Below are 12,345 nucleotides of genomic sequence, written 5' to 3' on the forward strand. Positions count from 1 at the left end.
CGGACTTTCATAGGTTGGGCTCAAAAAATTTGGCCCAAGATCTACCCACCACTTTCACGGTTCGAGACAGGCTGGATCGGGCTCGATCCACAAGGCCCATGAGGTGGGTTGGGCGGGATTGACCCGCACTGTTGGTCATCTCTATCCACATGTAAGTCCCGCATCAAAGAACGAGGAGAGACATACCTAACTTATAAGTGTACTAGGATAATCTACCTATCACCAATTGTTTTTCGATTGTTACCTACTAAGTTTGTATGTGGTTATTAGTAGTGATGGCAATGGAGCGGGTCAATAGGAGGCCCGACTCATCCCCGTCCAAGTGGGGCACGGATAGGGATTAAAATCCTACCCGCAATGGGTGGTGGAGCGGGTATGAATTTTATGCTATCCCCGCCCCATCTCCGCTCGCCCCAGCCCGGCCCGCCTCACCCACGCCCCAACCCCACCCGCCCCACATATATATGATGAAAATTCTATTTATATACTTATATTATTAATAATTTTATCTTACATAATATATATGTGGGTATGACGCAGGTATGAAGCGGGTGGTGGGGTGGGGATAAAGTGGGTACGACGCATGTGCGGGTACCCATGCGGGTGGTGGGGGTGAGATGGGTATAAATACGTACCTGGTGAGGCGGGAATGGGTCTGGAATTTTCCCCGCAATGGGAGGGAGGGCAAGGATAAGGATTGTAATTTTATGCGGGTGCGGGTGTGGAGGTACCATCCTCCACATCCGCCCTCCCCACAATTGTCATCCCTAGTTACTAGTGTTGAAATATTTGAATTATCAGGCGTTAAGATTAACCAAGCACAGGGGTTTCTCTGCCTAGCGTTGCCCCTTAAGCTTTTTGATGTATGTAGTTTAATATATCGTTTTTGTTTGGGTTCGGTTTAGGTCCATTTTATTTAGGTTAATTACAAGAAAACTATATAAACCCTAAAATTAACTTCTGCCTCTATATCAATTGTTCTGTAATTTATAATCTCTCCTAAACCTAATGAAATCAATTGTCCTTGTTGTGTTCACATAGCTAACATCTTGTTAGTGAACCACGTTAAATCATTGTGTCAATTGTTCATTAATTCTCTGTTTTGTTAATTGTTTCCGTTACAACAGTTAAACTCTCATCCTGCTTAAAATCTCTGAATCTTTTGTTCCACGCAATCAGTATTCCACCAGTTGGGCCATCTGCCTACTCTATTTTTTCTTCACAACTACGCCGAGCAACCTTATGATTTCTATTCATGCTTAATAATTAATACGGATGCCATCTAGTTAGTTGATAAACTTTTATGGAGGTGATTTAAAACCTAGCATCAAATCCCTCAATGTGCTCAGTTACTCATTAGCCAAATAAAAAAAACTTGCACCTCGAAAGAATATCAAGTAGTTGTGGTCTTCCTGTTTCATTTTTCATACTCATTTTTATTAGTGTAATATCAACATATCTTATACTTTAAATTTTGACATTAGTATATCGTGGTTAGATGGTTTCACTATCTATATCCCGTGGCGGAACCAGGATTCTAAAAGTAGGGGGACAAAATCCGACCGTCGAGAATTCAATTGGAAAAAAACACAAATTGTTTAATACTTAATGTTTAACATCAAAGATTCCAAAATGCTTAGAGTCGAAGATGTTTATTGAGATTTCATTCTTTTAAAGATAAATTGTCAAAAATCAAGTTGTTTTCCCTTAGCTTTGGACTTGTTAGAATTAGGTGAATGTAAATTACTAGACATTTTCTGTTAGATTGATAAACATTAATCAATTACATATCAAAGTAATCAAACCAAACTATTCAATATTTCAATTATAAATCAACTCATATTTACAATTTCCTAAGCAAGGAAAATCAACTTCACATATTTTAAAATAAGCAAGGAAAATCAACTTCACATATTCTCAAATTAAAACCTTACATACGCAAGGAAAATCAACTTCATTAAAAATTGAACAAGATTACTATCTCTTAGGGTTTGTTCTCCACATCTCATATTCAATTCAGTTCAATTCAGTTGCAATCGATTCAGTTCAATTTGATTCATTTTAATTAAGTTCAGTTGCAATTGATCCGGTTAAATGCATTTCAATTACAGTCATTTCAGTTCAATTTTTTATGTCGAAGAGAATATACCCTAAACTAAAGTATTTAAAAGTCTTACATTAACTGTCTTATGCATAACCCAAGTTAAATCTAGTATGGAACAAAATAAGGTTTTAGATATCAAATAACGACTAAGGGAAGAAAGCCTAGTGTAAAAATTGAGTGAGTCAAATGGCAGAAAACTATTAAGTGGTAGAAACTAATACTACTATTATACAGCAACTCAATCTGAGCTAGATACGAACTTAGCATGTTTAGATTAAGATATACAATTCGTTGAAATAGGTAGGTTAAGTAAGTTGATCCAGCACGAGCTGTTTATTAAAAGGATTAGGCTAGAGTTGAACTTCCAAACACACTTGACAAGACAACCTATTTACTTTTGTTGTAAAAATATAAATTTTGTTCTATGTTTGAATTTGGCTCATTAAATCTTATTTTCATACGAAAAAGTGTACATCTCTATTCTATGCCGTCCAAGAGGGGTAGGACACCAAAAAATATAACATTACCCAAAGCAACTTGTGATTGATGAAATTTAAGATTGCAAGATTTGAAATCTGTTGTTCAGAATTACTTTTCAACCCCTAATAGGCATGTAATCCCCAACCCCAAACAATAATCATTTTCCACCTAGAGCAATGAAACCCCAAACATTAATCATCCAAATTAATTAATTAAACACTAAAAACCCTCATTAAAATAACAATAGCATTAAGCATCAGAATCCACTAAATCAACCACCAAATCGAACGAAAGAACACGCAAACAACACACACAAGATCATACTACCAAAAGATAGATCATAATGACAACCCTAAACCTAATTTATGTTTTCAAATTTCAATTCTTTAATTACTTGCAATACAACCTGAAATTGTACCAATTCATACAGAATTGAATTGAATTGGGATCGATTATTCAACAACTTCCACCCACACCCACCACCTAAAATAGAGCAATCAACCCAGCAACATTCATCCAAATTAAACACAAAAAAGCATGCGTAAAAATAACATAATAAAACATGAGAAAGCACTCAACATCAAATATAATCCGAAAGTCAAAACATTTAACTAGTTACTAAACCAAAAATCTGATGATTTTCACCATCTTTAATAAGTAATCATCCATACCAAAACCAAAACCTTACCAACAAACATAAATCTGTTTTAACGGTAAGATTTCTGAAACCTAGCACGAGCACCACGTCCACCAAACTTCTTAGGCTCACAACGACGAGGATCAGCAACAAGTAAAGTACGATCATACCTCACCAATATGTCCTTAATCTCCTTCTTTTGTTGTTCATCAACGAATTTCTGGTAATATGCAACAAGTGCTTTAGCAATGCTTTGTCGGATGGCGTAGATCTGAGAAGTATGTCCACCTCCTTTAACTCTGATCCGCATATCAACACCATTGAACTTCGAACGACCCAAAAGAAGGATGGGTTCGAACACCTTGTAACGGAGAATCTCAGGCTGAACAAGCTCGATTGGAGTACCATTGATCTTGATCAAACCGCGACCAGTTTTGCAGTAGGTAACAGCGACGGCTGTCTTTTTGCGACCGAAGCATTGCACTGAGTGCACTGCGGCGGCGGGTGCGGCGGCGGCCATTTTTAGGGTTTTTTTTGTTTTGTTTTGTGTATTCTCTCTCCTCTTTTCTCTGAAATTGTTAGGGTTTTGTAAGGGGGTGAGGAGAGATGAGAGAGGAGTTTAATGCAGCTTTGGGCTTCGGGATTATATTGGGCTTGCGTTTTCAATCTATACTAGCAGGTTTATTTTAATAATGCACGGTTTCTTTTATCATTTTGCACCTGGTTGATGACCCAATGTTGGATGTGAGCCTGTAAAAGTTACAATTTCATCTACACGATCATGTATGATTCACAGTTGAGCATTGGCCACCTTGTAATTTGTGCCCGGATTGGGCCAAGTATATTAATGATAGATCCGCAGCTAAAAGTTGGGTGCTAGAAATATGTCACTGAACTATGCTTAGGGCCTGTTCTCTTCAGCATAAAATAGCTGAACTGAACTGAATTAAACTAAACTGAATTGAATTGAACTGAACTGAATTGAACTGAACTGAAATGAATAGTGATATCTAAGAGTAAAAGTATTATTTAGAGTTGAATTGAACTGAACTGAAAATAAGTTGGGGAGAACAGACCCTTAATGGTTGCTCTTCGCCAATATAATTACTAGCCTTCTTTGCACGCGATGCGTGCGTGGATTATTTTGGTGATTATTATTAAATTTCATCTAAATGTAAATGTGAAGAATGTAATTTACAATCATCATCAGTTCTAATCAAATATCAAGTATTAGATAAAGAAGTTGTTTTCTTGGTATTTCTATTACTTGTTAATGGGTGTTGTTATTGTTATTGCATTTCAAAGTTTAGGCAAATTAAAAATTTTATGTCTTTGGTTTTATTATTGATTTAGAATCTGCTTTTGTTATGTTAATTTGTTCTTCAATCATAAACATTTTCTTTCACTACGCATATTTTTATGAAAGTTTATTTTAGCTACTTTAAACTTCTTTTGATATACATATTTTAAATTAGGAAGGGCTATGATTGAGGAAAATCTCAAAATATTAATAGGGAAGTATCTTTATTGAATGAAGGGTTAAGAATTCTTTTAAATGGGGGAATCATAGCTCCCTCTTGGCTTATATAATAGAGACTAATGACATGCCAAAGAGCAATTTTTTTTTTTTTTGACCGGATAGAGATGATCTTATTATGCAAGTTTGTCAATCATTACATCACTACAAACTTCCGAATAGAGATTAATGGCATGCCAAAGAGCAATCATTAGAGTCTTATCATTGAAAAAAAATATTTTCTTTGCAATTCGGTATCGTCCATTTGAGAATGAACCTGATTTATAGTGAATACTTGCCATTTTGTATTCTCTATGAATATATTAGGTGTTAAGAGTGAAACCTATATGTAAGTCTCATATTAAAGAACTAGGAGGAAATGAATATATTAGATGTTAAAGAGTGAACCTTATATTTAGAGATGGCCACTGTTGAGGGTTGGGCGGACCAGTCCGTGGGCCTAGTGGGTCGGACTGAGATTTCACGGCCCAAGATCGGACGTAAAATTCACGACTTGAACGGGCTGGTCCACAGGCTGAAATTTTTTGGCTTACACTTGATATGAAAGAGAAGTCGTTATATAGAGTTCTAGTTCTGTTAGGATTCTATGTAAATTAGGAGTTTTATTTTAATTAATTATTTAAGTGATAAAGGAATCCTATTATACTTAGGAGTCTAATTTCTTATCATTGAGTCTAAGTAGGAGTCTTATTTTACTAATTATATTAGGAATAGGCGTGTGATAAGTATAGGTTATTATTTGTCTTTATCCTTAAGATAAAGATAGATAAGTTTATTAGTTGTTATCTTTAAGATTTACTAGTCATAATAGGTTTAGAAAATCTTGTACTATATATATGGGATTTTTGACCATTAATAAGAAAAATATAGAGATTTATGAGATTAGAGTTTTAATTTTTTTTGTGAAAATTTTTGGACTTCTTTGTGATTTCCAAACCTTGAATCAAATACTTTGTGTTTGATATTTAAGATTGATTGCTTAATAACTTTGTGTTTGAGAGTGAATCAAGACCCAATTCGTGACTTACTTTGTGTTTGATCGAATTGTTCTATCCTTAATACTTAAAAAACCCTAAAGATCCAGTCTTTCTTTCAAGATTCTTAGATTTCCATAAAACTCAACTAAAGTACATCCTCATTCATATCAAATTGGTATCAGAGCTGGTCGAAAAAAAATCAAAAAAACTTGCAGTTTGTTCATCTAGATTCAAACAGTTTCCAGGTGCGTTTTGTTTTTTTGTCTCTCCTAGTTGGAAACGAATTTTTGGTGTAATCTTAAGCCTAAACTGGACTACTACATGTCTAGTTTACTGTCCTAAAATTTCGTGGAATGAATTGAATTGATGCTTTTTCGTATAGTTTCGGGACGAGTTTTGTTCATTGGTCTGTTTTCGGTTGAATCTGGCACAGTTGGGATAAAGTTGTCGTTGTGGTTGATATACTTGGAATTTTTGCGTGAAATTATGGTCGAGTGCTAAAAACATATAGTAATAGATCCTGACAAAATTTCATTGAATTTGGAGTTATATTTCTTAAATTTTCGATCTTTAAGTTGCATGGGTATTCTGGACAGTTTTTGATGGACTATTTTGACACAAAATTATGGATGATTGGTATAGAACTATCAAAGCCATTAATAAACTTAGTCTTGAAGAGTCTATTGATATTTTAGTAGATCTCTTGACTTATTCTAAGCTAACAAAGACGGAAATAGGCATTATGAAATGAATTGGCTATTCGAAGGCATGTCCAAAGAACCGAAACAAGAAAAAAGGAACTTGAGAGGCAACAAAAGGAAAAAGAAAACTGGTACACTCATGGAGACACTTCAAGATTTGAATGATTTGGTTCAACTTCAAGAGAAACAACATGAAGAAACAATAAAGATACATCAATGCCCCAATGAAGAATACGTATCTAAGGAAGAATATGCCTTGTTCTTTGCACCATTGCTTGAAGAAGAGAAGGTATCTTTGGAGGATTCGGTTCCTATAGTTCCTTCTTCGGCTCAACTTACCTTACAGCTTGAATCTTTGAATTGTCCCACTCCCCAAGATCCATCCTTTGACATTCAAGAAGATTTACGAATTGCACCTTTGGTTTTTACCACCACTAAAGGTCTGATCGTTGCTGCCCCATGTACACCTATTGATACCCCAGGTACACCCAAGGCGCCAAAGACGTGTTGGATACCACCATATGCCACTATTCAAACGGATTTTTGTTGTCCTACGGTAAATATTGGTAATCCAAGTCACACAATCTCGTGTACTTCCTATTGTTTGCCAGTTATGATCTTGTTTTAATGGATCATGGATTTCGCGTGGCATGATTGCTTGGCTATGACAAAACTTGAGGACAAGTTTTTTTCAAGAAGGGGAGTTTGATATGAAAGAGAAGTCGTTATATAGAGTTCTAGTTTTGTTAGGATTCTATGTAAATTAGGAGTTTTATTTTAATTAAGTATTTAAGTGATAAAGGAATCTTATTATACTTAGGAGTCTAATTTCTTATCATTGAGTCTAAGTAGGAGTCTTATTTTACTAATTATATTAGGATAGGCGTAGTATACATGTGATAAGTATTAGGTTATTTGTCTTTATCCTTAAGATAAAGATAGATAAGTTTATTAGTTGTTATCTTTAAGATTTACTAGTCATAATAGGTTTAGGAAATCTTGTACTTATATATGGGATTTTTGACCATTAATAAGAAAAATATAGAGATTTATGAGATTAGAGTTTTAATTTTCTTTGTGAAAATTTTTGGACTTCTTTGTGATTTCCAAACCTTGAATCAATTACTTTGTGTTTGATATTTAAGATTGATTGCTTAATAACTTTGTGTTTGAGAGTGAATCAAGACCCAATTCGTGATTACTTTGTGTTTGATCGAATTGTTCTATCCTTAATACTTAAAAAACCCTAAAGATCCAGTCTTTCTTTCAAGATTCTTAGATTTCCGTAAAACTCAACTAAAGTACATCCTTATTCATATCAACACTAGTCTGTTACAGGTTTTCATGGTTTAGTGAGCGGTTCTGGAAGGTTCATGGGCCTTGCGGGCTAGTGGTTCGACATGAATTTTTTTCCAAAATTATTGAATCATTGAGATTATACATTATTGTCACACAAAACCTTTAGAATTAATTAAGAAATATATACAATTGTTAATAATAATAAATAATTTTATTATTTTTGAATTTGATTGAATTAAAATATATGGTATTTGATTAAAATATATACAATTTGATTAAAATACACGTAATTTAGTTGAATTATTACTTGGGTTGGGCTAGTCTAGTTCATGGGCCGGGCTGGACCGGATTTGTGGACCGGGCTAGATGCTTTTAGAAGCGGGCTTTTGCGGGTTGGGCTCAAAAATTTTGGCCAACAATCCACACACCAATTTCACAGTTCGAGTCGAACTGGACCGGGCTCGACCCACACGGCCCACGAGGTGGGTTAGGCTGGATTCTCCCGCACTGTTGGTCATCTCTATCCATATGTGAGTCTCGCATCAAAGAACAAGGAGGGACATAACTAATTAACTTATAGTGTAGTAGGATATTCTACCTATCACCAATTGATTTTTCGATTATTACCTACTAAGTTTTCATGGGGTTATTAGTGCTGAAATATTTGAATTATCAGGCGCTAAGATTAACCAAGCACAGGGGTTTCTCTGCCTAGCGTTACCCCTGAAGCTTTTCGATGTATGTAGTTTAATATATCGTTTTGTTTGGGTTCGATTTAGGCCCATTCTATTTAGGTTAATTACAAGGGTACTATATAAACCCTGCAATTAACTTCTGCCTCTATATCAATTGTTTAGTAATCTATAATAATCTATCAATTGTTTGGGGTATCTGAGGAATTCTCCAAATATGGGGGTAATTTGGGAATTACGTCAAACCTCAGGGGTACCTGAGGAAATTTCTCCCAACAATATCAAGTAGTTGTGGTCTCAGCTTCCTGTTTAATTTTTCATACTCATTTTTATCAGTGTAATATCAAAATATCTTATACTTTAAATTTTGACATTAGTATATCTTGGTTAGATGGTTTCACTATCTACATCAGTGAGACTAAATATTAACAGCAGAAGTCTTGGCTATCTTTAGGACTATTCAAATTACCATGGCTTATGAAAGCCTAAGAAAATTACGGATGATCATTGAGTCAGACTCTTCCAATACCGTAAAATAGTGCGTAAGCTTTCAACTAAACTTCATCCCCAATGCAAGAGAGAGGTGGTTAGATATCATTATCCTCCACAAAGGTATAAGCTCCAACCTGGTTGCAGATTGTTTTGACTAAGCAAGGGCTAATAAGGAACGCTGAATTATTGGCTTGGTTAGAGCTCTATGTCTCCGGATTGTGTTATGCTATATGCAGCCCTTTTAGGGCTGCATATAGGACATAAATACATTGCTTAAAATGAAATTTAGTTGTATATTTATGACAAAAGTTTGCATTAATCTATGTAATAAATGATAAGTTAATGCTTGTTTTTTTCATTTTTAACTTCTTATATGTAGCCCTTAGGGCTGCATTTAGCTTTTTCTATTTTTATTTAATAAATAAACCTTAACATTCGCACTAGGTTCATAGGTTAGAAAACCCATTATTAATTGGGTTATGCTATATGCAGTCCTTAGGGCTGCTTATAAGACATAAATACATTGCTTAAAATGGAATTTAGTTGTAAATTTATGACAAAAGTTTGCATTAATCTATGTAATAAATGATTAGTTAATGCTTGTTTTTTTTCATTTTTAACTTCTTATATGTAGCTATTAGGACTGCATTTAGTTTTTTCCTTATATTTCGTGTTCTTCTTTGTCTGTTCTACATATGTATGAGGAAATGACCAAGAAAATAACGTTTGGAAGAAAATGTCAACAACAGAAAGCGAGGAATGAAATGCAACGTATCTGTAGAGTAACAAAGTGAGAACCACACAGCTCATAATGTAGTCAATTGCATACTTTATGACACTTGCAAGGAAAAAGCCAATGTCAAATATTCAGTGCTCAGCTATATACCTTATCCTAGTTTTTAAAGATGAAGGCTGAAGCCACTTACATAGACCTAGCTTCTTTTAGAGAATTTAAGCCAAGCGATTTTAGCATGCAAAAATAATAATGACTATATGAAAAATAATAGTATTGCTCAGTCAAACATTATTATGGAAACATAAAAACGAAAAAAAAAAAAACAGTTAGGTCCGTTTAGGTATAGTTTTATAGACTTTATTCTATTCAACTTATTTTATTTTAATTGTTATAAGAAAATATAAGTTCAAATATGTTAATCTAATAAGTTTAAAGCTTAGTTCAACATAAATAAGGTTAATTTGATACTCCCCTCAAAAAAAAAAAAGGTTAATTTGATAAAACACACAAATTAAAGTTTAATAAGTTTTACTGTTTCAGATAAGCAAAAATAAGTTAAAAAGAATAGGACATAGAGCCATACGATTTACTTTGATAGTTTGCTATGTTTATACTCCACCCATTTCTCTACATTTTTCGTACTTTTATTTTCATTTGATCTGAAAAATTCATCATTACTTTACTTTATTCTTAGTTTAATAAAAGTTGTACTTGTATGAAGTAGAACTGTTAGAATGATATCAAAATATTTGATATCAAGTTTAAAATAAATTGTTATCATAATTGATACCAAGTATAAATGTAGCATAAGACTTATAATATTGTAATCGTTTTTTTTTTTACACAAATATATAATTTTGTAATTGTGAAGTAATACCATTAGTCCATATAAATTAAAAAAAAAATGATATAGCATAATTTTCAACCTAAACTAGATACGAATTAGCATGTTTAGATTAAGATATACAATCCGTTAAAATAATAGGTTAAGTAAGTTGATTCAACACGAGCGGTTCATTAAAAGGATTAGGTTAGAGTTGAACTTTCAGACACACTCGACAAGACAACCTAGTTTCTTTTGTTGTAAAAATATAAGTTTTGTTCTACGTTTGAATTTGGCTCATTAAACCTTATTTTCATACGAAAAAAATATATATGTAAATTTAAAAAAAAATAGAGAAAATACCTAAAAATTAATTTACATCACATTATAGATGTGTTTGAGTAATTAAATTTAATAATTGAGTATCGTTTAATAATCGAGTCAGATTAGGATTAAAAAAGGTCCGTTAACCCGTGAATCTAACGAAGTCGACACCAATCCATCCGTTTGGCGTTTGCCAACCCTCGAGAAAACTAAGTCCACAAATTTGACTTGTTTAGTATTCAAGAATCTTTTCTAACTACTCTCTGGGAATACCGGGTCAACAATTGGATATTTGCAACATTGATGGGACAGCTGCTTATTTCAAAATAAAGTAGGCCATTCACTCTTTGCTGGATTAGTGGACATGAAAGTAGTTACAACTTACATCAGGTATTCAGGTCTAACCTCCATTCATGGGGCATCCCATTCTTTCTCTCTCCTCACCTTATTTGTCCACCTCATTTTCCACTACCTTCCCATTTTACCTTACTCAAATTTGAAACACATACCTCCACTCATCTACCTCCCCATTTATCTTCTCTCTCTTATTTTCTATACTCCACCACCTTTTCTCTCTCCTACTTTCCCATACCCCACCAATATTTTATCTATTTATTATATACCCCACCACCTTTTCTCATTTGGGCACCTCCCCTAAAACTTGAGCATCCTCATTAAATGGGGAACCAACCCCACTCATGGGGAGCCCCATTTGAGGAGAGAGAGTCCATATGGGGAGGGTAAAATTTGCCACCTTTTATGTTAGATACTTGCATATATAATTTTGTCCGGCCTATATTAGTTTACCCGTTTCTTTTACATATAGTTTTAGGAGAAATGATGTTGTGGAACCTAAAAAGAAGGAGAAAAAGATTAATTTATATTGAAGTTGAATCACTTGAATGCGTGTATGATGGAAAGTTAGTGATCCCATTACAAAAATAAAAACAAAAAAAATGGATAAACTAAGTTAGTGATCCCATTCCAAAAATAAAAACAAAAAAATGGGTAAAGTGGTAAACTAATAAAGGACATCCTGAGAAGGAATACATGCAAACTAATAAAAAGCGGATGTAGTACTACCTCTGTTTTTATTTAGTTGCAACATTTTGACTTTCACGCTTGCTAATGTACAATTTCAAATCGTTTTATCTCTAATTGTATGTAAGTAAAAATTATAAAAAATATTATGAAAGCTTACATCGAAACGAATCAAACAAGACCCCACATGACTATATTTTGTTTAACATATAAATCAATAAATGTGGTCAAATAAGAAAACATGAATAGTGCAATTTGTCAAACTTTGCAACTAAAAAAGAACGGAGGTAGTATATCATATACTCTAGTTTAATTGGTAAAATCATATAGAATAGTATCAAGACCTGTAATCAAATTTCGTCGATATTACTAAGCTTAGTCGCTCATTAACACCAAAAAAAAATTATTTATACTTTTTGGTTGGCAAGATACCAAGTCGGAACCTCACATGTATCAACAGTGAAAAATGAAAAAAGAAACAAGAAGATGAAAAGGCAAAGGA

At 33.7% G+C, this 12,345-nt stretch overlaps 1 protein-coding gene across 1 annotated transcript; it reads right to left on the reverse strand.

Moving 5' to 3' along the window:
• Window positions 1–3,147: 3,147 nt before the first annotated feature.
• On the reverse strand, window positions 3,148–3,833 carry LOC104908441 (40S ribosomal protein S16). Its single transcript, XM_010697559.4, has one exon. It carries the CDS (start codon window positions 3,739–3,741, stop codon window positions 3,292–3,294), a length of 450 nt encoding a protein of 149 aa, XP_010695861.1. The 5' UTR covers window positions 3,742–3,833; the 3' UTR covers window positions 3,148–3,291.
• Window positions 3,834–12,345: the final 8,512 nt, after the last annotated feature.

Source organism: Beta vulgaris, chromosome 2 (assembly GCF_026745355.1).
Source record: "Beta vulgaris subsp. vulgaris cultivar EL10 chromosome 2, EL10.2, whole genome shotgun sequence".
Taxonomy (NCBI): Eukaryota; Viridiplantae; Streptophyta; class Magnoliopsida; order Caryophyllales; family Amaranthaceae; genus Beta; species Beta vulgaris.